A 26401-nucleotide genomic window follows, 5' to 3' on the forward strand; every position below is an offset into this window, starting at 1 on the left:
AGCAATACATCCATGCTGGTTTGTGCTCCATGTAGTCCCACTGTTTGTCTCCATTCTTTCACTCCTGTCGTTCCCCTTGCCCTACATGCCATTCTCCCTTAGCTGGCCATGCTCAGAAACAGTGCCTACGTAGTAATAAGCTTGCCTCTCATTGGTTGGCTTGTGTTTCTGTTCTAAGGCAGAAGCCCACTGGGACTGATGTAGCTGGAGACAAATAAAGGCGGGTGGTGAGAGAAGTGAGCAGACTGGACCAGGTTTCAGGGGCAGAAGATGCCTAATGTGAAGGCCTACTAAGCCACATCACTAGCTCCTTCTGCCTGTCCCTTCTCCTAGGGATCAGCGGGGCTTTCCTGAGGGTCCTGATGATTTCAGTGGAGCCTACTAACATGGTTCAGAAGACCTGTGTGGTCCTAGTTGGAGGCTGCATGACTTCAGACAACTTACTGGATACCAGTTATCTTGTCTCCACAGCACGAGTAGTTCCTGGTACCTGTGGTCCACAGATGCAATCCACCAGGATACCTCATGCCTGTGGGAGCTGACATTCCTCTCTGCCGTATGATTTTCTTGGCTTTTCTTAGTCCTTAGGTGTCATAAACTTACAGTAGCTTTCATTTTACTGAACCCTAAACACAAGGCACTGTCCAGTTCATACGTATCAGTGATGGCTATTATCATCACCTAAAGGTCAGTGGGTTGAAACGAAAGCATTTATTTAGCTTACAAATCTCTGGGTTGGAGATTTAAGCTGGGCTTGGCTGAGAAGCTTTTCTCTTCTCAGCTGGGTGTATTCAAACCCGGAGGATGGAGGATGGCTGCTCAGTTAGATGCTGGGGTAACAAGACTCAAGACCCTCATCTTCTAGCCATGTCATCTGGCTGGTTATCATTACAGAGACAGGTCTAGAGAGAATGGATACATACCAGGCTTCTGGGGCCACTGTTTAGCAAGGGATAGTGTCACTTATGACATATTCCACTCGTGAAAGCAAATCACAAGGTCATCTCAGGTTCAAGGAGTTGGGGAACAGACACTACTCCTGAAGAGGGGGGTATCAGCTTGTATCATGAAGGGCATGGCTACCAAGAGGTATGGAAATCAGGCAGTTTTGAACCCACCCTTCCATCCATCACCAGCATCCTCCCTAATCTCATTCAGTGCCCATGTTGTTAATGGTAACAACCCCAGGAAGAAGCTACTCTTCTTCCCCTCATTCCACAGATGAGGAAACAGTGTGAAGAGCCCGGTGGATCGGTCCCAGACTCCACAGCCTGCTATGCCGGGGCTGGGCTATGAAACCAGGAGATATGATGCTGGAGCCCTGGGCTCACTCTCTGACTTGCTGTCCCTTTCCTATCTGTCACCCTTTGGTCCGAGCAGAACTTCTGGTAGAGCCCCAGAAGGGGCTCTCTAGGTGGGCTCTGTGTGTGTGCATGTGTGTTTGGGCACTCTCTGGAGCCCTGGGCCCATTCCTCCAAGGGCAAGCTTGGGGGTAGGAGCATTATGAGCCCATCTCCCCTGCTTCTTTCTGTCTCCACTGTCCTATGCAGTCACAGGACAGTCTGGAAGGGGGTGAAACTCCATGGTTAGCCTTAACTGGAGCACGTATGCAGATGGTGGGTACACCAAAGTCATTGGTTGGCCCCTGGCCTCAAAGCAGGGCAGTAAGTGGGCTGGTGAGAGGCCTGTGTACATTCATAAACCAGCTGATTGAAAAGCAATATTTCAGATAAATACAAGCCAGCGATCTATCAGTGGTTGTAATAAAACCCAGGCTTCAGGCTGTGATTTTATTTTGAAATAATAAGAATTGCTTGATTCTTTTTACTTGAGTTACCATGGTAATTCCGGCGTGGAGCGGTGTTATATTGATTTAGAAAGTGGACAGTAATATTTCTTTTGTGTTATTCTGTTTCTAGGCCTTGATTTCTAATTTCTACTTGGAGATTACTTTTATAAATTTCTTAAGTCCTTCCACTTTCTCCCCCCCCTCACACACACAGTATAATTTTCCTCTCATGCGCCACGATGTTCTGAGCTTATTGGTTTGCTCTTATTTTAAATTAAACTTGCTGGTTTCAAATATTGAAATGACATCTTTGTCTGTGTCTGTACTTTGGTTTAGCAAAATATTACAGTCTGACGCTCTCTGCTTAATAATTTAAGGGAGGCTTTCTGTCGGCCCTCACTGGGTTCTGATAACTTATGACTCAACCGACGCAGGCCTTAAACTCGTGACATTTTAATATCGTGTGGCGGGAGCAGCCACCCCTCTGCTCTCGGTCTTCGTAGAGAGAAATCTGCGTGGTACCCCAGAAAGGAGTTTTAATAATTCAACCTTGCTGGTTGGCTCTCTGTAACTCCATTGAAAGAAAGGGGGGAGACCCACGCTTTCCAGGGGAGTCAGGCAGTGCTAGCCTGAACTCTCAGGACCTACAGCCGGCACCCTGCACCAACCCAAGGTCTCTTCTTTCTTGGATATATACACGAACCGCCATCCATAGTGCTGGATGGGTAGGGCTGCCTGTGAGTGCCAGAGAATGCTTGAACTCTCCGATTCACTGTTTTATATTGGAAAACAAGTGCATCTCACACAGCTTTTAGTCAGACAGACTAGGTTCAAGTCCCACTTCCTCACACTCGATAGTGAGGCCTGTCCTCCAGAAGGAAGATCGTAGCTCCGGACTCAGGTCCCCTCAGTGGCCTGAATGGTGGTAGATTAGTTACCTCTGGGTAATAGGTAGCCTGAACTTGGCACCTTACCACAATACACAGCCGTCATTGCATTTCTGCTGGACAGGAGGCTGGGACGGTTTGGCTGGGTCCTCAGAGCCTCTCGGAGATGGGAATGAAGGATGTCTGCCAGCTATCCACCTGGGGAAATGACCACTTTTCATCTCTCTTATTTGCCTGGAAAGATTCAGTTCATAGGTGGACTGGACTGGGGGCCTCGCAGGCTGCCATCTCTTCCAGTGCTGTGAGCCTCGGCGGTGCTCGGCAGCCTCTGTGCTGTGGCAGCTTGCTTCCTGAAAGCCACCAGCAGACTGAGAAGAGAGTCATAGTCAGCTTCTGCAAATGTGCCTTAGGTGTCCAGCAGGCAACCCGCACTGTCCACTGTCCCCTGTTCATCTTCTACCCAGAAGCCACAAAGTCTTAAAACCAAACCAACCAAACAAACAAAGCCAGGGTCTCATGTGGTCCAGGCTGGCCTTGAACTCCTGATCCTCCTTCCACTGCTCCATCTTGTAGAGCAATAGGTCACTCCCAGAGTAGAAAACACTAATCTGAAATATCCCAGAAAGTGGGTGAGTGGGTGAGTGGGTGAGTGGTAGGGCTGAAATGAGGCCCCTGCTTATCAGAAGCTTGGGAAATGACTGGCTCTAGGGTTATGAATGGATGGCGCTCTCTCTCTCTCTCTCTCTCTCTCTCTCTCTCTCTCTCTCTCTCACACACACACACACACACACACACACACACACACTTCTACCTACTCCTGCACACATAGATGGTCTCTCTCGATCTGGCGGTTTTGGGGCTTTTGTTTTGTTTTGTTGTCCTCCAGAGCAGCTGTCTGATAGGACTCAGTTGCCCGGAGCTTTCTCTCTCTCTCTCTCTCTCTCTCTCTCTCTCTCTCTCTCTCTCTCTCTATCTATCTATCTATCTCTATCTCTATCTCTCCCTATCTCCCAGCACCTTGGAGGAAGTGGAAGTGGTCCCTTTTTGAGCCAGCCTACCTGTAACTGTTAGCTGTTAGGACACCCATCCCTAGTGGCTCTGCTAGGTGAGATGAGGACAGAACTGTAAGGCAGCCTAGGCAGAGATGGCTTCCCAACTCCCTGTGAGGGGACAGAACTGGAGACTAGAGCACTCCCTTAGGTGCCAGGAAGCATGGAGCTGAAAGCCAGAACTCCAGCATCCCCATCCTGGCCCATTGCCTAGTAGCATGTCCTTGGGCAGGTCCTGTCCCCAGTTACATTGGCAGGGTGGCTGACTGCAAAAGCAACCTGGACAGTTGGGCTCTTTGCTTGTTGATGGGAGGCTGCCTCTTCCAGGCAGCTGCACACCTGCCTCCCCTACCCAGAAGCCATTTGCCATCTGTGAGGCCTCTTCTTGGCAGGGGCCAGGGACCCTGGGGAGCACTGGGCAGGGGGCAGGGCTCCCTGGGGCACCTGGTTGCAACCTGGCACCCGCCCAAATGCAGAGTGTGGTGTTTTCACCTGCCTGTTTGCCCCAAGGATGTCTTCATGCTGCTCTTTGATCTCAGGCGGACTTTATCAACTTCATGGCAAAGCTGTCTTACCCACAAGAATAATATCTCATTAGTATTATTGAAAATGCAAAGTAAAAAAAAAAGAATCCAGGAAAAAATTAAAATCAGTTGAAATAATTAACACAGAGCAAAGCTGGCAGCAGTTAAGCCTGCACCTGGTAAAATATGTTATTGACTAAAAATTGACAGAAGAATTGAATCTTCCTGACAAAATTTAGATCTGCAGAAGTTGGCTCTGGAAATATTTTCTATGAGAAATCATTGTCACAAACGAAGTCTCAATGGTGACAAACCCTAATTTATAAGATTTGATATGAGCTAAAAAAAACAAATCGTAGACTAAGAAGTCACTAAAATATCTAAAAAAAAATAATTGTTCTTGATGAAAATAATACCAATACAATTAAAATAAAAGGTGTGGCTTCATGCTATTGAACAGAAAAATTGATCAAGAAATCCAATTGAACTAATGAAGCTTATTAAGAATTACTTTCTTAATTAAAACCACTACCATTATTGTCAAAATGCAGGGGTCAACAACCAGGTCCTAATAGCAGGGGGTTAGTGACTTCATTTGCATGGGTCATGAGCTAACAGGTAAGGAGATCCAGAGTGGAAAGGCAGTGGGAACCATAGGATTCATTTGTCCCAGAGAGAGGGTGAGGTGGTGGCCAAAGAGGTGAGTAACTAGAGACCAAAGCATCCTTGGTATGGCCACACCGGCGACCACTGACAGAATCACGCTGTTGTGGGCTGTGCCTTTGTTAGGATTAACATTCACGTTGAGGTTTTATGTGGGATCAGGATACTTTATCAGATCATTTGGGTCACTCTGTGGGGAGTGGGCTAGACAGGATAAAAACTAAACGCAGAGAATAGGGTCTACAGTAGGAGGAAGGGGTCCTCTTTTAGCCTTGCAAATGCCCACCCTCCTCCCCTCCAGCTTACATGTCCTTGTACCTTCCTTTAGTTCCCTTCCTAGCTTGTAGTCTGAACCTGTTGAGAAGGCAGTGGAGAGGGGTCTGGTTTGGTTCTGAAAGAGGCAGTTAATGTTGACCCACAAGGGGAAGAACCTCTCCAGACACTGCAAATTTGAAATCTGTAGAAACCTTTGAAAAAAAGAACCTCCCCATGCAGGTCTGACTACGGCAGAGGTGGCTTGTCGGCCTAGGAGGTGGCAACTACAGCTCCTGTCCCATTCCTGCTCTGCCATCCTCTGTCTATGAGATCTGCAGGGTGACTCTGGGCAAACCACTTAATTTCCCTGATCCTTGCTTTCCTCACATATAAGTCAGGACCCAGAGCATGCTCAGTGTTCCCTGAATGGATCTCAAATGAGAGACACTGTTTTCATGTGCTTTGTTGTCTGGCTGGCACTGTTGGTGGCTTTGGAAAATCAGGAGTACCTCCCACACCTCCAGCCATCTCTTCCTCTAGACATCTCAGTCCTAGACTCCCTGGCACCTGAGAAGGAATTCTCAAGAAGTACAGAGTAGTTTTCATAAAGTGCAGCTTCCTAAGCTGGTACCCATGACAAGCCATGGAGACCTACAGGAGCCAGCCTCAGACTTAGAAAATGACATGAAGGCCCAGACACCCTCCTCGTAGACCAGAACCATGCTGCCCCCTTCTTGAGGCCATTTCCTCAAGAAGGCCTGCCTTTGTTGAGAGGAGCTGTTGACCCAATCCTCAGCCCAGATTCTGGAGCAAGTGGCTATTTCCTGCCACAGTGTGTGTCTGACACCCCTCGCTGGCTAGAATGCTTTATTATTTTGACCCTCTTAGACTAGCCCCTCCAGGGGTATCCTTGCCTTCTTCCTTTCTGGCCCTGTGCCTGGGATCTGAACCTTCACACCCTGCCCAAGGTGAGACTCACAGACCCCAAGAAAGGGTAGCGCCTCTCCCCAACCTTCTCTAGAACCCAATCATTGTGCACATGCCATTCTGTACCTCTGATGACCCCCACAGACCATGCCACTCCTCACATACCACTGTGCATAGTCACACCACCCCGTATAGAATGGGCTCAAGCTTCTGAAAGGGACCCTCCCCAACAGGCATGCTCACTTTGCAGATAGGGAATAGTCCTTGAAGGACACAGAAGCTTCAACAGCGAGCCCATCCTCCGTGGTCTAGTGGTTAAGATTTGGCACACTCAACAGAGCCCTGGAAGATAAACAAGTACAATTAGTTCATCATTCCTTTTCATGATCCAATAATATTCTACTGTGTGTAAATGTATTTTTTGATTTACCCATTTGTCAGATGGTAAATGATAGACATTTTGGATTATTTCTACCTTTTTGACTGTTGCACGCGTTGTTCAGACCAATGTTTCATTTCTCTTGGACAAATACTTAGGAGCAGAATTGCTGGGTCCTATGGAAACTTAGAGATCTTTTGTTGGTGTGTGTACACATGTGTTTGTGAGGGGTGTGTGCGTGCCATGGCACATGTGTGGAGGTCAGAGGGATACCTAAGGTATTGGTCCTTGTTTTACCTTATTTGAAACAGGGCCTCTTGTGTGCATACCAGGCTTGATGGACTGTAAACTTCTGGGAATCCTCCTGCCTCTACCTCTGACCATCCTGTGGGAGGATAGGGGTAACAGACTCATGCACCACTGTGTCCAGCTTTGGGGGTTCCGGTGATCGGTGCTTTACCCAATCATCCATCTTCTTATTTGTTCTTATATGAACAGTGCTAAGAGTGTTTCTGGGTGAAATTCTAGCTGTCTGAGTTCTGGAAGTGAGGTGACCTGCCATCTGATCCCTGCTGGGTTCTGGGATTCAGTGTAAGCCTCAGTGTTCTAATCTGTGAAATAGGGTCGTACCCCTTCAAATCACCTTGAGGACTTTGAAATGTAATCACTACTTTTGTGGCATGTGAAGAATGACGGGGTGTTCCTGCCTCCACTGTTTGCACTCCTTGGTCCTGTCATTTGGGTTTGGCCGCTCCTGTTATGCTGAGGAAAAAGCTGAAGCTCTCAGAGGGCTAAAGAACCAGTCTACTTCGTTAGTCAATGGAAGAACCAGAACATGAACCCAGACATATCCAAGTCCTTAAACTAGGACTGATCCCTGCCTCAGATGCATCTTGGCTGAAGGCTCCCTGAAGCCTCCAGTTCTCTACTTAGTCCTGAGCACAGGAGATGAGACCCAGATCCAGTCAGGTGTAGACTCCAAGGCAGAACGTGCTAGAGAAGGAACAGAGCCTTTGTCAAAAGTCCTGATTTTTAGCTGCGAGACTGTGGATAAATTGCTGAAATACCCACAGCAGATCATCAACCTGGAAGGGGCACACAGGAAGTGTCCCCCAGAGAAGGCAGTCGGTAAAGCACTCTGGGTGCTTGATGGGGATAGAGGACAGTATGGGACCATCATGGAGAAGTGACTCGCGCCTAGGCTGCTCAGAGCAAACTTGAAGGAAGAGATTCTACACAGACTGCCTGGGAAGGTGGGAGGCACCTGGCAGATTTCAGTGTTTGCCAGTCCGGGGCTGCCACAAACCTAGAGGGCTTTGCAGGAGCCCCAGGAGATCGCACCCTGGAGAAGAGATGTAAGCAGCCCTTCTGGTGCCCCTGATCCTCACCCCCCTCCACACACCCTGCCTGCTGATGCCTGAGGTGAGGGGGCTTGCCTGACTGCCTCAGTTAGCCCAAGCAGTAATAAAACACTTTAAATTTATTGTGACATTTGGATTTAATTAAAAAGTACATACTTAGAGAAGTAGAACATAATGGGGAGAGAGACAGGGTGGCTTTTCCCCTCCTTTCTTCCCCAAACTAATTAGCGTTGTATTTTAAATTGTTTATGTGCCGCTAATCATCGTAATAAATCATTTATACTGAAAAAGACACACTCGGCTGTGCCCGCCGCGCGGGTTCCGCTTGCCGGGCTCTATCGCGAACAAATTGATCTAGAAGTGAATTTATTAACCACTGGGGAAGAAATCATTAGTGCTTTCTCTAAACATTCCCCAGGTACGCTTTATCGCCGCAGTTTACGCTGTAACTAAAAGGAGCATTACCCAGGCCTTCGCTGCAATTTCCTTGCAAAGCCAGCCGCCCACTCCCAGGCTAGGGGGCCCCTGTCTCCTCTCCCCTATGTGGTCTGGGAACCCCAGCGCCGATCCCCAGTGTTCCTTTTTTAAATAAGGAGCTCCCCATGAAGCAGGAGCAAGACCCTGATACTCCTGTGGCTGTTTGTCTCCTGCTGAGTGCTTCATGGTTATTGGGGTTTATGTTGTAGGCACGTGGCATAAAGAGGCCTGAGGTTTTTTGGGGAAGTGGGGAGGCTGTGCTTGCAGGGACACTGTCAGAGGGTAGCTTCCCAACCCAGAGCCCGAGAAAACGTCAGCTGTAAGCTAAGAGGAGCCCTAGTAGGAGCACAGGACCAAGCTGGGACATCTGGAGCACACACTGATGATCTGGGCCCCCTTGGCCTTCCTCTTGCAAGCTCTGGAGTCTTCTCTGTGGTTTGGCTGAAGTAGTCTATTCTGCCCAGGTTTCTGGTGCCCTGTGTATTGCTGCTACTTCACAGTCCCCCAAGAATGGCCTGATGGATGACAGACAGCTTGACCAACAGGCAGCTCCCAGCTACGGATACCGTGTCGCACAGCTGGTGGCTGTGTTAGCAGCAGTCTGTTCTGCTGACTGCCACGTAGGTCCCCCTGCTTCCCTGCGGCTGTGCCCCAGGCCTCCTACTTCCCTGGGGCTGTTTGCCGGGTCTTCTTCCTCCGTTTTGCTGAAAGGGAAGCTTGTTTTGAACAAGGATCTTCTCCCCAGGAGCGCATGGCTAGTCTAGAGGCCATAACTATCCCTCTTCAAATTCCACCAACAAACTTGCTTTCCAGAAGATTGGGCCATTCCCAGTCCTGCAAGGAAGAGCTCTAGTAGCCCCCAGGATGTCAGTAGGAATCCCTAGTTCTATGCTCTTTCGGCTATGACTGAGAAGTTCCCTGTCCTTTTTGTCCTGGTGACAAGGTGCAGCCCACCCCAAGCTGTCCCTCTCATAGTAGCCAGCAGATGCTGCCTGTGCTCTGCTGCTTCAGGAGAGAGGCAAAGCCAGCAGCTGGGTAGGCCAAGCCCGGCTGGAGGATCCCCTCTTTGTGCCTAGAGAACACATTTAAAACTTTGAATTCAAAATTGATTTTGAAGGGCCCTAATCTCTGCTCTCCCGATGCTCATGGTGTGTCTGCGGCTCCTGCCAGACTCTCGTTTTCTGGTTCAGCGCGTTGGTGCTCACGTCCCTGATGCTGTGAAATTGAGACTCCTCGGAGAGTCTGGGTCCTCCTCCTCCTCTGAAGATTGTAGGCCTCGTGGGAGCCCCGTTTCATTAGATGGGTGATGCTGGCTTTGCAGGTACCTAGGATATAGCTGAGTCACCATCTGGGGAACACAGCTTTCAGACACATCCTCTCTAGTCCTCCACAGATGTGTGGCTCCAGGCAGCACATCTCTAAAGAACGTGGGGGCTGGCTTCTGCATCCTGGGATGAGATTGGAAGACTCTGGGTTCTCTACAGAAAATGCCGGAGGCGGGGCAGCGTTTCTTCCTGTTGGCTGCTAAAGGCTCAACCTAGGCTATAAGGGGGAAGAAATCACATTAATACACCTAGAGGACTTTCAGATAAGAGCAAGGGAGGCCAGGTCTGTGTGAGGAGACAAGGGGTCCAGGACAGAGCTGAAGAAGAAAAGACAGAACTGTTGGCCTCCCACCGACTGACCTCTGAACCCTACAGTGCTGCCTACTACTCCCTCAGGAGGTCAGAGTGTTAGTGTGTAAAAGAATCATGGAGTAGAGCCCTGGAGTTCACCTCTCAAAAATGTACTTCAGGAGAGCGCTTGCTGTATGAACACGAAGACCCAAGCTTGATCCTTGGCACCCATTAAAAGCACAAATATACATGCATACATACTGGAGAACAAAATTGCTATGGCAGGCAAGACGAAGTCCTGTCTCTTCTTTTCAATGGGGCCACGGAGCCACAAGTGTCCTGGGCCACGGAGCCACAAGTGTCCTGGGCTGTGTGGCAGAGAAGCAACAGTCTGCCATCAAGGCCCCCTCTCTGGGGACCTGCCTATATAAGTCTACCCACTCCAGCCAGAGACGCTGGCCAGCCATATCTGGATAGCTGCCATTAAGTCTCGTCATTCATGTATGGAAGCGTTGCCTAGGACTGCTGCCAGGTTCCGTGCTCGGAGAACAGTGGTAGATAAGACAAGAATTGCACCTTCCTAGGGGCTTCTATTCTTGGGAGAGAGGCCCATCATTTTCCCAGTAAATTCTCCAAAGGAAAGCAAAAGCCATGACCAGCTGCTATTGAAAACTCAAAAGGAAATGACAGGCAGGGAATGGGTGGTTTAAATAAGGAAATGGGGGTGAAAAGTCCTCTCTATTGATAAAGCTCCAGGATGGAAGACAGGAACCACCGACGAATCAGGGAAAGAATCTGCAATGTGCAAAGAGCCTGAAGCAAGAAGGGAGAGCGGGAGTTGGGTGGAGCTCAGCATGGGATGGGGAGGCAGGGGGCCAGACCACATGAAGCTATTCCAGGCTACATGCAGGGCAGGTGTGCCATGCTCAGTGTACCGGAAGCCATGGAAAGGTTCCAAGCTGGGCAGTGACCAGTGGAAAGGCTTCTGTTACTGCTGAGTGAAAGAAGCGTGGGTTGCAGAGCGCTAAGCGTGGGGGACCTATGCCCAAATTAGAGTGAAAGATGGGCATGGGGGCCTGGGGATGTGCCTCAGTTGAGAGAGATTTTAATGAGCATGTATAAAGCCCTGAGTTCGCTGCCCAGCACTGTATAAACTGGGAAGGGTGGTACATGCCTGTAAAATTATCATTCAGGTAGAGGCAGAAAGATCAGAAGTTCAAGGTCATCCTTGACTACATAGTTACTTCCAGGCCACCCTGAGAGCCATATGAGACCTTGGCTCAAATGGAAAGAAGTGGCTTGGATGGGGAATAGGATGTGTGTGTGTGTGTGTGTGTGTGTGTGTGTGTGTGTGTGTGTATTGTATGTGGTGTGAGTGTGTGGTGGTGGTGTGTGTATGTATGTGTGTGTGAGTGTGTGGTATGTGTGTGCTGCATATATGTGGTGTGTGCGGTGTATGTGTGTGTTGTGTGTGTGTGTGTATTGTATGTGGTGTGAGTGTGTGTGTGGTGGTGTGTGTTTGTATGTGTGTATATGTGGTGTGTGTATGTGGTGTGTGTGTATGTGGTGTGTGGTATGTGTGGTGTGTGTGTGGTATGTGTGGTGTATGTGTATGTGGTGTGTGTGTAATGTGTGTGTATGTGGTATGTGTGTGTGTGGTGTGTGTGTGGTGTATGTGTATGTGGTGTGTGTGTGTGTGTGTGTGTGTGTGTGTGTGTGTGGTGTTTGATGCTGAGTTCCTCTAAGAACAGAGCGAAGGGATGGGACTAATGGCTACTCTGAAGGGGAGACAGAACACAGAAATCAGGTTTGGGTTGGTAATCAGAGCTCCTAGCTTAGATCTGTAGCATTTTAGGTATGCCTGAGATTGCAGGGAAACAAGAAAAAACAAAAGCAAAAGCCAAAATAAAATAGAAGACACCCATTCCTGACACAGAGGGAGAGGCCACATTGGATATCTGTGTCATTAATTTAGGCCTCATTCTAGTTAGGGGACCCCAAGGAGCATGCACGGCTTCCTGTATGTCCAGGTCCTGGTTAAGGACCTACAGAAGACCTAGAAAGACTGTCGGAGGTTAACCCATGAAGCTGCGTCAGAGTCTTGAGTGTTTCCTCCTGCTGGCCATTCTACAAGGTCTCAGCGGCTCCTGAAATATATATGTCTCCTCTAAATCTCTGAGCTTAATCCCAAACTCCTAATAGTAGTGCTGTTAGGAGATGTGGCCCTTGAAGGCAGAATCATGAATGGGATTGGTATCCGTATGCATGGGACCCCTCTGCTGTGTGAAGTACCAAGGGAAGGCAACTGTCCATGAGCTAGGAAGCAGGCCTTCATCAGACAATGGATGGATCAATGCCTTGGTCTTGACACTCCCAGGACCTAGACTGGGAACATTAATCTGTTATTTACAATCCACCAATCTGATGCTCTGTCAGGGGTGACCGGGTGGATGAAGACTGTCTGTGAGGCGTTGTCTCACACTTTGAGCCCTGCAGAGTCCAGCTTTCTCCCCCAACCCTGGCCTCAGCACTTGTCATCTCTAGAGACACTAAGGCCACAGTGCTTTCAGGGTTTAGATGCAAGATCCTAAGGACAGTTGGCCTCCCGCAACCCCTACCACAGATGTGCCTCCTGCTTCTTACTCTTCCCTTACTCTCCACCCTGCTGAGCCGGAGTCAGCGCTCTACCCGCAAGCAGCCTTCCTGTTAGCTGTCTCTGCAGTGTAGCCCAGAGCTTTCTGCCTTAGCACGGTTCACATGGAGCCCAAAGGAAAAAAAAATCACTTTTCCCCATTGTTTGGGAAAAAGTGTGATGCCACCCATGATCCCAGGATAGAGCAGGCTGGGCATGGGTGCTCCCTCACAGTAGCCAGCCTCCGTGGCATCCTTGGTCACTCCCAGGTTTGCCATGGGGCAAATAGCATGAGATTTCTGGGCCCTGCTTCACAATGAGTCAGGAAAGGGTGATGTGGAGTGTTACCATCCCTCTGCGTGAGGTGACACTGGCAGCAGGTGCTAAGGACACTCCTGTAGACTGCCCAGAGAAACTGGGCACTTTAGAGAAGACATGTGCTGTAGGACTACATTTCAGTGTCTTACCCTGTGCCAGGCCCCCTCCAGAACTCTCCAGGGCCCCACCCATCATCCACACACAAGTCTGCAGCCATGCATTGAGCCTCCCCCTCCACCCTGGATTGGAATTGCAAGTTCTTACCTCTGCATGTAGCTCTGCTGCTTTGCCAGGACCCTAGGGATAGAATTGCTGGCTCATAGCATACACGTGCCTTCTCTTAGCTGATTGTCCTAAACTATTGTGTCAAAATTAGTTAAAAGTATTTCATGGTGATGACCTAAATTAATCTTCAAAGCAATCGTTTGGCATAGTCTACCCACCTTTAGTAAATGAGCAAATGGAATCAAAATTAGAAAATAACAGAACCAGAGTTCCAGCAGAGGCCACGTGTCTTCAAATGTCTGCTAGCTACTCACCTTCTCTAACTTCAGAGGCAAAGGCATCAGTCCCTCACCTAAACTGACCCATCTCCAGTTTTCCCTCCCTGCCTCAATAGGGAGCTGGAGGCCATGGGAGCCTCCATTTCCCTCCCTTACCTGACTCAGTAAGCACCATGCTGCAAATGGACTCGCAGAGAGGTCAGTAATGAGTGCGGACTAGGTGACCATGGCCGTGGGTCCCAGTGGTTGTTCTCCGTGGCTTTTGATTCCAAATGAGTAGGAAATGCTATTAGCGCAGGCCTCGGCTGCCACGTGGCAGGGCCTGGGATAGGAGTGCAGTCAGACGAGAAATTGTGGAGATAAAACCGGTGTGAAATGGAAGCCTTCTTGCAGGCTGCACGGGCCTGTGCAGAATAGAGTTACTTCTGAGAAAACGAGATTGAGAGAGATGTGGCAGAATTAGATTACACTTTCAAATTTCTTTATTCGAGGGGCTTGATGCCTAGGAGGAGCAGAGACGGGATCCGCTGGGGTACATCTCTGCAGCTCCACATCTGGGATGGGCCCAGGTGGATGGCAAGAGCCCCGATCTGTGAAACCTCTGAGTCCTGGGCTGACAGGACTGCCTGCTGGGGGCTCTCGGGCTCTGCAAGGATTCAGGCGACTACAGCTTCCTTCTGTCCCGGAGGTGTCAGGTTTGTTTTAAGAGGTGGTGCTGTGACAGCCCGTGGCTGTGTGCACCTGTGCCTCAGCGTGCATTTACATCAGCACACCAACATGTGTGTGGACCCAGCCATGCGTATGCACACTTGCACGCATGAATGTGCTTTCATGTGCATTACCGAACACCTGGTGTGTGTCAGTGCCAAGCTGGGCTTTGACGGAACTGATATGGGGAGAATGAAACAGACACAAATCCTTCTTGTGTGGACTGTGTGATTCCATGCCTGTGGAGGAGTGTTTGTGTGTTCTGCCTGTGTCCTGTGGCTGAGTGCATCTTCATAATTCCCAGTGTTGTCCAGTGTTCATGAAATCTCCTGTGTGAGTGTCCTTAGGACCTCATTGAACAGCCCAGCCTTGGGTCAGGACACTTGGGGCCCAGAGACAGACTGCCAAGGTTTAGCTGCTTTGCAGAAGAGTTGGGAGCCTTTCTTACACCTTACCTTTCCGGTGATGGAATGGAAGGAATGCAGCCCTAACTCAGCGGTGAGCAAAACCCTTAGGGTGTTAGTTCAGACTGTCCATCCCAGGTCCCTGCTTATCACAGGGCCAGGGGTGCTCGTGGTGAAAAAGGGGAGACCCGGAAGGTACCTGGCATCCGTGTTGTGCTGTGAGGCTCTGGGTATGGCCTACAGCTGAGTTTCCTCCTTCTCTGGCCTACTATGGACCCAACACGGAAGTTCATTAAGGGATTAGGAGAGATACCAAGGTTCTTCATGCCTGAGGCCCCAGAACACTGCTCAGAACCTCCGAGAGACCTCCCTGAGCCCTATAGCCAGCCTTCCCCACTCACCTGGCCGCTGGAGCTGCCTTTGGGCAAACAAGTGGGACTGACTTCCTCCTTGACGAACTCGCACTGACTGCTCTTCTGGCCTCTGGATGACTCTGAAATCTGGCCAGAGCTCACATGACTCTAACCACAGTGGCAGGTTCATATCTGACTTCTGCTCTGCAAAGGAAGTGTCTGTCCCTACTGTCGGCCCCTGAGGTGGGGCTGTGACTGAGCTTCCCAGTGTGCTGAGTCAGAACTCTCATCTCGCTTGACCTTCAGGCTCAGCTCATCGTAAAGACTCCTTTATAACTCACGGGGGCTCTCTGAGTTGAGGATTCTTTTCTTTATTTCCTTTGGTTTTGGGCTTTATTTGTTTTTGTTTTGTTTCCTTGAAACAGAGTTTCACTACATAGTCCTGGCAATCCTGACTGTCCTGGAACTCACTACATAGACCAGGGTGGCCTCAAACTCAAAGAGATCACCTGTCTCTGCTTCCCAAGTGCCAGGATTGAAGGCACCACCATGGCCAGCAAGAGTATTGTTTTCATACCCGTTTTACAAAGAGGAAAACTAAGGCCCAGGGTTAATGAAAAAGTATCAGATAAATCTAGGTCAGGGATACTCCAGAAATAGCTGGCGTTTCTGCCTCAGAAGTGCTGATGGATACCTAGGAATTCCTCTAGTGAGTGAGTGTCTTAGCTAGAGCTACAGTTGCAGCGATGAAACACCATGACCAAAGCCACTTGAGGAGGAGTGAGTTTGTTTGGCTTACATTTCCACGTCACTGTTGATCATCAAAGGAAGTCAGGACAGTAACTCAAGCTGGACAGGAACCTGGAGGCAGGAGCTGATGCAGAGGTCATGGAGAGGTGCTGCTTCCTGTCTTGCTCCTCATGGCTTGCTCAGGGAGTACCTGAGATCACATCCTAGTGCCCATACCAGGTGGTTCACAACTTCCTGGAACTCTGGCTCCAGGGATCCAATGCCTCTGGCCTCTATAGGCACTGGGCTCACATGCACATATCCACACACTGACAGACACAAAATTCAGATTAATCTTAAACCGGGTGGTGGTGATACACATCTTTAATCCCAGCACTCAGGCGGTAGAAGCGGGTGGATCTCTGTGAGTTCAAGGCCGGCCTAGTCTACAGAGTTAGTTTCAGTACAGCTAGGGTAACACAAAAGATGTATCTTTAAAAATAATGTAAAGCTCAAAATGATAAAAAAAAAAAAAGTTTAGAAGAAGCAAGTACCCTAAGGAATAGCACCCTCCTGGTGTATATTTACCCCATTCCAGCCTCTGGGCTATGGCCTCAGGTTCCTAGCTTCATCTTGACCTATAGTCTGTGAACAATGAGAACCCATGGCTTGGTGTCACAGATGCAGGTCAGGAGGGAGGGGCTGCTCCCGGCCTCTAGCTCTCCAGAGGGCCTCTAACCCCCAGTTTACGGCCCACAGTTGACTCTGTCCTTTACAGGACAGAGGCCATAGCCTGGACAACGGCATTTCTCCCAGAGCAGTGGTGAACACCACCCTTGGGGCAGAAATTAAGCAAGGTCCCTGGCAAGGCTCGAACGAGAAGGGCACCAGGATGCAGCCAGAAGCAGCAGGATATGTTGTCTGGCACCGGCAGTCTCTGTCCCCAGGTATCTGTCGCTGGCAATACTGCAATCCAGTAGGGGACATATCTGAGGTGTGGGCTGCAGGGACCTGCTGCAGAGTGGAGTAGACACACCAGGGGCAAACTGGCCTTGCAGAAGCGGCTGGGGGAGGGGGGCCCACATCCCACTGGAGAGGAGCAGCCTGGGTTGGGCTGTGTAGGTAGGAGATGCCGAGGCTATGGGGTCTGGTTGGCAGGACAGCTTCTTGTGTAGAAGGCCTCTCTCCAGGGTGAGGGTCATGGTAGGAGGAAGGACTGCTAGCTTCTGCCCGTCCCACCTCATCACTGGGGTGTCTGACTTTGGCCCACATTGCTGAGCTGAGGGTGAAGTCAGAGTTCTGCAGAGCCCAGGAATCAGAGTTTGTACAGGCCTGGAGCCTTGCACCAACCTCTTAGGTAACTCACTGCTGACAGCGGGACCTGGAAACTGAAGACTTCCCCCACTGCCTGGCCACCTCCTTCATCAGCCCTGCGGCCCCCTCCCTGGGACAGAAGAAGACGGGAGTTCAGCCTGTATCCCTTCAGATGTCACCCTGCACCCTGAGATTGAGGGTGGCACGTGGGCTAAGTGAGCTGATTGTTTTGCCAGGCCCAATGTGTGTACCTAAGCATGTGCCTGGGCATGTGTGTGAGCACAGGCAGCCTCCATTGTCGAAGATGGGTGTTTTCATGCGTGAATAGTAATTATTGGGTAATGCTTTAAAACCTCTCCTGAAGGAGTGCAAAGCTGTTTTTTTTCCCCCTCCTGAAGTCGGGAGTACGTTAAAAGGATTACCATGTAGATTTGATTTTTAGATAACGCTAAAATGGATCCCAAATGGACTTCAGCAGAGGGCTGCTATCTCCCTAATGGAAAGTGCATGGCCCGAGGCTCTGCTCTCAGAGCCAGCGGAGGAGGGGCAGGAGGGTCTGCAAAGGGCTGGCTGGCTGGCAGGGTAGAGGGGGCTGGGGAGATAGGAGTGGGAGCCCAGGCCTCATTTGGGAAGCAAGAAGTTGTAGATGTACCCCCTTAAAGCCCCTTTACTTCCCTGGGAGGTGTTTTTACCTCCCCTGCAGAGCCAAAACCACTCCAGTGGGAAGCAAAGGGTTATTTCCATTTGCCTTACTGGGCAGATGGGAGAACTAAGGGTCAGAGGCTAGACCATTTCCTTTGGACTACCTGACTACAGCTTGGTCCACCACAGGCACATGCTGGGATATAGGCTTTTCCTAGTGAAGAATCCTCAGTGATCTCTGCTGTGGTGTCCAGAATCAGGGTCATAGGATTCTTCCTCAAGTTTCCGCTTCTGTAAGAGTTAGGCAGAGCCCAGGGATCAGAGTTCACACTGTCCTGGAGCCTTGCATAGACTTTTTTAGGTAACCTATGTGTGGCAGGCCCAGCATGGGCTTAGGGAGGATGGAAATGTAAGGGGTGTAGGAGCACCCTGTGGTATCACTCCTTGTGGCTTCCATTGGGTCCTCAAGTGTGGCCAGGCATGCTGAAACCCAAGCTTGGAATGAATGCCAACTATCAGGCAGAAGAGCTGGCGTAGATGCTTTAGAGCTGGGGTCTGCTCTGTCCCTTTTTCGTTTAGGTGTATAACTTAGTGGTTGCAAGCTTTCCCTGGTATGGTGCAGCCACTCACACACCCACCGATAGTACCAAGTACAGAGCCCTGAAGAGGCCAAGCCAGGTGAACAAGAAGAACAGCACTCATACTGAGGCTATAATGGCCCTACCTTGAGATCTGAATTAGAATTTATATGAACAGCTCTACTGACTGGGTGCCCATCCACAGGTCCCAGGGACAGTCTTCCCACCCTTGGGACCCCAGGCCTTCCCCTATTTTCCTACACTTCATCCCTCCCTGTAGGCCAAGCCTTAGAAGGAACTTGTTATGAGGTCTGCTTCATGGGCAGACAGAGCTGAGCTCTGTCAGGGAAGACACAGACTGACCCCGGACAGCCATCTTCCTGAATACTATCTCTCATTCAGACCAATTAACCTTTAGAGCTGCATTAAGGAAATTAGGCGGTGAACTTCCCAGCTAACAGATGGTCCTGCGATGACTGGAGGAGGGAGGGAAAGGGGGTCAACCTCTGCCTGCCTGGGGCAGCTACAGGATGTCCTCCTCCATGACCCTACCTGTCCCCTTGGTCCTGTGTTGCCATAGGTCTGAGCTCTCTTGCAGAGAGGGTTTCCCTGACCTAGGGCCTCTTCTCCTCTCCAGCAGAAGTCAGTGGGGTTGGCTGGAGAAACACGGGAGAGGAGCAAATCCTGAAGTTGTCTCCATCAGTGGTGTAGTGGTCACAATCACCACCTGAACCTCAGTTTCCCTGGATGTAGGGGAGAGCGTCTGCCCAGAAAGCCGAGGGCCATTCTGACCAGACAGTTATGAATCTAAGGTCTCTAGGAGACAGCTTCTCCCCTGAAGCCAGAGGACATATTCCTTTCTGAAGAAGGAAGGGCAAAGGAGCGAGGTGGCTCAGCAGCTAGGCCTGTAGGTGGGTGCAGAGTTGGGGCTGGACATGGCAGAAGTATCCGGGAATGGAACCGAATGATACACCTGGAAAGAACGTATGTATCTGGGACATGATAAGGCCAGTGGAAGCAGAGACTCCGGGCCTATCGGCAGCTGGCCTGTTGGAATGGTAGGCTTTGCTGGTGTGCCTTAGACATGGGTAAAGTCTGCCTCTAGCCCCCCCCCCCCCCTCTGCTCTCTGAAGAGGCTTGTTCTGCAGCAGCCCTCCTTGAGAAATCAAACATTTGGTTTCTGAGGTCTCTTATGTGGACACCGTGTGCCCCGTTTCCTCCTCAGCTGCTCTTCCCTGTGGTTCTGGGGGACGGGACCAGGCATGTGTGCCTGTGTGCTCACCTCTGTCCACACCTGCACATCATGCTGTGCACAAGGCTGTGTGAGTGTTCCTGCTTACCTCCCAGCAGGCTCTGCCCTCAGTGACTGCACACTGAGTCTTGCCTGGTACTTGTTGCTCCTTATATGCTGAGAAGCTTGCGAGGGAGCTGCTGGAGGGAGATTCCTAAACTGGGAGGTTGAACCAGGCTTCAGCGGCTCTGGAACCTTCATCCCTCCCTTCCTTCCTCTCTCTTTCTCTCTCTCAGACCAGGACAGATAGAAATTTGACTTTGGCTGTGTGTGAGGGGAGCCACACACAGCCCCTCGGCTGATACCCTGAGCCTCCCCCTTTCTTCCCGATGCTACCATTCTGCATTTGTAGGTGGAGGCTGCCACGGTCCACGCAGAGTGACTGTTGCGCTTCAAGAAATGCTGGAGGTGGGACTCTCAGTGGAACTCGTTTTTAGCTCTAATGTGGCCAGCTTTGATTGTGTTAGGAGGATGTGAGTCTGCCTGGATCGGATCACTCAGGGCACAGTGGCTGGGAAGGGAAGGGCCCAGCAAGGCCAGCAGCCTCTAGACCTCTTGAGGGGTCTAGACAGGACAAAGGCATGGTATGTTGCTTGAAGACCAGACTTGAGGCCTGGGGATGAAGGAAGTGAGGACTCCAGGGAGCCTCTACTTAGAAGAAGCAGTAGAGAGAAAGACGTAACCCCCCCCTCGCCCCCGTTCCCTGGAGAAGGGTCTGCCAGAGCTCCAGGTCACTCCCGTGCCCGTCTGTTTTCCCATTACAGGTGTGCCGATGCTCTCCGTCCAACCTAAAGGGAAGCAGAAGGGCTGTGCAGGCTGCAACCGCAAGATCAAGGACAGGTACCTGCTGAAGGCGCTGGACAAGTACTGGCATGAGGACTGCCTCAAGTGTGCCTGCTGTGACTGCCGCCTGGGCGAGGTGGGCTCCACTCTCTACACCAAGGCCAACCTCATCCTGTGCCGGCGTGACTACCTGAGGTGGGTTCTGCTGCTCCGCCCTGCTCGCACAGCCCCTGTCCTTCCAGTCTGGAGCAACTCGGCCCCAGGCTCTAAACCAGACAACCTGTGTGCACAGCCGTGTGGCTACTCCTTGTTTACCCCTTTGTCGGCCCTGTGGGCCACCCCAAAGCAGGCCTATGTCTTTAACTCCTTGGACTTGGCCTCACACTCTCCAAGCAGGCACTGGTAGCAATCGGACACCAAGATAATCTCCCCATAGGTACCAGCCTGGCTTCAGCCTTACCTATCTCCTAGGGGTATCTCGGAGGGGATACCTCAGAGGGGCCTGGAAGAGCACATGAAATGGCCCAGACTTGCCTGGGCCTTTCTCCCTGGTGGCATCTCCTGCCCACCTCTCCCCAGGTGTGCTGGGATTAGGCTCTCATTATCTTGGCTAGCAGGGAGTCATACCCTAGGACAAGGCCAGTACTGCCAATGCTTTTTAAAGACCTGGGTTTGAAGCAGCCCTGGGCATCGAGTTCGAACTTTTTCTCTGTTTAAAACCCCCATTCCCCACCTTGCATTCTTCAGAGCTCTTGCCCCTCTGCCACAACCTGGATCCCATCTCCTGGGGCTGCCTTCCTCAATTAACCCTCCCTTAGGCCATGTATGACATCAGCAAGGCTGGAAGGAGGCCATGAAGCAGGGGCCTTGGCTGAGACCCAGCACCTGCATTTGGCTGTCACTGACTGCTGTATGGTGGCTGGGCTGCCTTGTGAGGAAGGGAAGGCCTATCACATTAATTAGCAGAATGGGGTGAGAGCTGGTGGGACTTCTGCTCAAGTAAGGACAGGTTGGAGGGGGCAGGGTTATCTAGAAACGCCCACCTTCCCTGGAGAGCCCGAGACTTACCTGTCTGTACCTTTCCTTTCAATTGTTGCCTTTAGCTTTAGAAACAGATTTTTTTTTTAAGTGATGGTGTTTAGTGCTTCTAGGGTAGAAAGAGGAACTGAGGTTGGGAAGAATGGTTAAAGATACACCTGGGAAGTTAACACCCAAGGGCATGGAAAGGGAACCTTCAAGTCTGGAGGTTTGGGGCCTGGGTAGTTGAATTAGCAGACTAGGGAGGGGTAACTGTACAATTGGTGATCTGCCGTCAGGTCTGGGAGGAGCACCATGGTGTAGTGTGGGCTTGTCAGGAACTCCAAAGCACCCACGGCATTCTGGGCCCTAGCAGCCATAGGGACTGGTGGCTCTTGTTCCTATGCTCTGGTAGAGGTAAGGAATGACTTCCGGAGCCAGGTAGGCCAGTAAGTTAGGGAGGGGTGACTACCCAGAGCTGGCCCTTTGCAGCAACTGCTGGTGGCAGAAAAGGCCCCCATTGGCAGGCAGATGGTGTGGCCCAGCCTTTGTCTGCCTTTATCTGAGCCACCAGGCACTCAGGCCAGGGAATAATGGAGCCAAGCTGGTCTGCAGGTGTCTGAGCCGCATCGACAAATCGGGGGATTAAAGGGGCCCACCACCCGCCTCTCAGCTCCCCTTGCACCATTTGGGGCTCGCTCAGCAGAAAGGAAGCAAGGAGGAGCTTGGTTTGCTCAGACCATTAGAGCGCCCAACCAAGGATTGCTATGAATGGGGAGGGAGTGAACTTCCTGTCCCCCTGTTCCCAGAACTCTGCAGCCAGCAGCAGCAAGGAGGGACGTCCCCCCAAAGAGACCACTGTGCCAGCTTCCCTTGGAACTTACTTTGGGGACCAGTTCAGGGTGAGAAACATCTTTAGGCAGGCTGTGCTGGTCTGGCAGCCTCATTTTACAAAAAGATAAACTGAGGTTCCAAGAAGGAAAAGGATGCGTAGGTGAGTGACAGAGTGAGATTACGGCAGAAGGCGATTTCATAAAACACTGTAATCTTATTTTTGAGGCGTGTCAGCTAGGCTGGCCTCAAACTCCCTGCGTAGATATGGATTACTTTCCATTCCTGCTCCTCCTGCCTCTGCCTCCTGAGTGCTGGGATTGTAGACATGGACAACCACATAGGACTCATGTGGTCCTGGGGGTGGAAACCAGGGCTTCTTGCATGCTAGGCAAGCACTCTGACTGAGCTGCAGCCCCAGAAAGCACTGCATTTAAGCAAGAAGTCAGTGGCATAGATCACTCTCCCAGAGGAGCCAGGCATGTGCCCCCAGTGAGCTATTTAGCTATCTGTGAGTCACTCTTATCTTGAATGGGGATGACCTCAGAGGGCTGTGTTGAGATCAAAGGAGGTGATTTTTTATGTGTGTGTGTGTGTGTGTGTGTGTGTGTGTGTGTGTGTGTGTGTAAACTCTTAGCATGCCTCTGAGCTATAGGTTCAGTTAGGGTTAAGGTTAGGCGTTGTTAGTGCATAGTCCTGTGAGTGTTACATTTTAGTCTTTGACAGTCAGGATAACTGAGGCTCCGGGAGATTCCATGTGACTGCCTGAGGATACACCGGGCAGATTGCCTCAGAGACTTAGGCCTGTGAGGGTCTGGAGCCTTTGCTTGGGGGCCAGCCTTCAGGGAGCCTGGTGGAAACCTGAAATGGGTGTGGGGGGATTGTGTGTGCTAACACAGCCTCCTGGGGAGGGAGATGCCAGTTTTTTAAGCTTGATCTAGCGGTTGTCCGTGGGATAGGCTCACCTGCTATCCCATAGCCAGAGAAGGGGCAGTTTCTTGGGTGCAGGCGACTCATTGGCAGGCCCTGAATCCTCCGTGCCCTTCCCCTGGCAGGCTCTTTGGCACCACAGGGAACTGCGCGGCCTGCAGCAAGCTAATCCCAGCTTTCGAGATGGTGATGCGAGCCCGAGACAATGTGTATCACCTTGACTGCTTCGCCTGCCAGCTCTGCAATCAGAGGTGAGTGCCAGGCCACCAGCCAACCCAACACACTTCCCAGACCCCAGACTGAGGCCTGCTGCTTGGGCCAGGAGTGCTGGAGAGACATGCATGCAAGGATGGCTTCTTTTGTGTGTGTAGCTGAGTATGCATGCAGTCGTTACCGTGTGTGTGTGTGTGTGTGTGTGTGTGTGTATGTGTGTGTGTGTGTGTGTATCTACACCCTGTGGTCAGATGTGTACACTCCATACACACATATGGGTGGCAACTTTTTATATGAGCTTAATGATGGCGTATGTGTGCATTTTCACACTATGTATATTAAGTATATGTACATTTGGGGAGGGGTTTTTGTGACAGGGTCTTATGTATCCCAAGCCACCCTCAGACTTGCTGGGTAGCCATGGTTGACCTCAAACTCCTGCCTCTAGCTCCTGAGTGCTGAGATCACAGGCCTTTATTGCCTTGTCCGGTGCATTCATTTCTGGGCCTGACCCCAGTTGTGTGCATGCTAAGCAAGCTCTCCACCAACTGGGCTACATTTTCAACCCAACCTCTATTATTTTTGCTTGGTGACAGGGTCTCAAGTAGGCCAATACCTCAAATTTGTAATGTAGCTGTGGATAACTTTGAACTCATGATCCTTCTGCTTCTACCTCCCTGGTTCTGGGAGTGCTGGGATTGTTGGAGTAGGCCACTATGTCCAGTATATATGTGCTTGTGTATGTATTTTAAATGTCTGTGTACACATGGATACTAGTGCATGGGATTGGTGTGTACTTGTTCATGCTCGAGTGTGTGTATACTGCGTTTACATGATGAGATGAGAATGTTTATGCACATGCTTTAAACATGTGTGTACTATCCTGTATCTGTGTGCGTGTGTTTTGTGTCTTGTCTAGCGAGAAGGGGGTTCCAGGTCCACAGGGTGAGAGATCTCTTCAGGGAATATCACTCCCTCCTCACTCCACACCTGTGTATCTGGTTCCAGTTCTCTATTTCTCCTTTGTGAATTTTTGGGTCCCATACACTCTCCCAGTCCTGGGGGAAGCATTGAGGGATTTAAGGCCTTCACCCCTGGCTTGGAACCTACCACCAACAATCAGGACATCTCCTCAGGAGCCCTCAGGTTAGGTAGGCATTCATACAAATGTTCCCAGGTTGAGAGATCCAGAGGCAGCACTGGGGACACTGGCTGGCCCTGTGCACTGGCCAGACCGCCTCCTAGCAGGGCTCTATGAAGTTCCATCGCCACCTGGTGGTTGGACTGAGATCCACTGCTGGGATTGAGTCGGTGATGCTGGGGCTTAAAGTCTCAGCCACCAGTAGATATCTTTGAGGGGAAGCTTGAAATCCCTCAATACTTCCCGAGGACAAAGAGACCAAAGTGTGAGCTCCCTTGTGTTGGAGAATAAACTGTGGGCTTGGGTCACACTTTCTTTCGAGGATTCAAGCCCCAAGCTGGGATGGCAAAGGGATTCGTCTCCCTCCCCACTTCCTCTCATCTCTCATTCCCCACCCTTCTCCTCTCTGTGTAGTTCTGGTTCCATGCCCTCTTGCACCTTCTCCGGGACTGTTCTGAGTTATCTGATTTCCTCCTGCACCTCCTTGAGTAACCCAATGGTGGGAGGCCCGTGGCTTTACTGTCTGTCCCACCGCCCTAGCTGCAGGGGTCTGTGGAGAGTGATTGACCAGGCCTGCTCTGATGTTTCTTCTGTATCTCTGGAAGATTCCCAGAGCTAGCTCATCAGCACCACCACCTCCCCTGCATGTCCCATCTCCTGGGCCCGGCTGGGACCTCCTCTTGCTGGACTTCACCTATAGCCTTTTTTTTTTCTTGCTTGGATTTTTCTAGATTTTGCGTGGGAGACAAATTCTTTCTGAAGAACAACATGATCTTGTGTCAGATGGACTATGAGGAGGGACAGCTCAATGGCACCTTTGAATCCCAGGTTCAGTAACGCCCTGCATCTGGCCTCCAGGTCCATCTGTCCGTCTGCCCGCCTGACCACATGCCTGGCAGGCCGGCCAGCCACTCTGCCTGCGCGGGCTGGCCAGCTGCTGTCCTACAAGTTAGAACGTCATCGTCAATGGGAAGGTGGTTTTTCTCCATCACCACCGCCCATCTCTGTGGGCCCTCCTGGGGCCAGGCTTGGCCTGTACAGTCTGTCTTGTGTATATAAATGGGAACATTTATTTTATGAAAAATGTAATGCGATTTTATTACTGGCGTGGATTAAACTTATGAATGTTTCCGGGGACATGACTCTGCGTTGTTCACGTGACTGACACAGCTGTACCTCCCCACCTTCTGCCTCTGGTGGGTAGGGCGTGGGGAAGCAGACTTCAGCATATGCTGGAGGGAAAAACAAGCAGGGGAAAACAAGCTTGGCTTTGGGAATCATAAGGAAGGGAATAACTTAGAGTGTCCTAGCCACAGGTGAGAACTGGGGTATCCCTCCCCCTCCTACAAAGCATGCATCCTGGTGCTATGCAGAGCCCCGAAGGGGGCCAGCATGATGCTTGGTGTTCTTTTAGCCTACCTCTCCCTCACTGGAATCCCTAGCAAAGTGACCAGATGGGGAACCAGTTCTGCCCTGCTCCACAGTAGAGCCCCAAATCCCAAGCTCCCATAGTGTGGCAGTACCCTCCTAATCCCCCTTCTCTTTCACGGTGACTGACTTGGAACCTAGACTCTTATTCATCAATTAAGAACAATTCTGTTTCCCTTCAGCTTATCTATGCAGGCTGGAGACGGTCAGGCAGCCACTCAGCAACCCTCCTTCTACTCCAGGTCTTAGTCTTATGTCTCCATTGGCGTTAACCCCATGGGAATCAGGCATGAGGTTCAATCATTGATGAGACACACAGTCCCTGCTCTTGAAGAGTCTGCCAGGGACTTAGAAAGCTGAAGCCTCAGTAAGGGGGGTGGGGGAGCCAGGAAAACTGACAGAGCACACCAGGGGAGACATAATGCTACTGGGGAGACCTGAGATGGGCCCGTTCCCTGCAGCAGACATAGGCCATGATGATTCTTGAGAGTCAGGGACAGAGGACATACTGTCAGACAGACACATGTGCCGACAGGCAGAAGAGACAGGCAGGCGAGCCAGCAGGCAGACAGCCCAGGCCAGAAGACAGCAGGGCCTGCAGACAGGCAGACAGTGTGGCGTTTCTATCTGCCTGGCTGAGCTGGGCTCACTGAGAGTAG

The 26401-nt window shown here is 50.9% G+C and overlaps 1 protein-coding gene across 2 annotated transcripts in view; it reads left to right on the forward strand.

Annotated features, from left to right (window-relative positions):
- Positions 1–25451, forward strand: part of Lmo1 (LIM domain only 1) — a 36281-nt gene extending 10830 nt beyond the window's left edge. For both annotated transcript variants that reach the window (XM_087908579.1, XM_087908580.1), the window contains 3 exons: positions 20164–20377; positions 23086–23211; positions 25046–25451. In XM_087908579.1, coding sequence (XP_087764705.1) covers positions 20164–20377; positions 23086–23211; positions 25046–25151 — 446 coding nt within the window. In that variant the 3' untranslated portion in view covers positions 25152–25451. The remainder of the gene's footprint in view (positions 1–20163; positions 20378–23085; positions 23212–25045) is intronic.
- The last annotated feature ends 950 nt before the right edge of the window (positions 25452–26401 follow it).

This window comes from Myodes glareolus, chromosome 7 (assembly GCF_982192425.1).
Source record: "Myodes glareolus chromosome 7, mMyoGla1.1, whole genome shotgun sequence".
Taxonomy (NCBI): Eukaryota; Metazoa; Chordata; class Mammalia; order Rodentia; family Cricetidae; genus Myodes; species Myodes glareolus.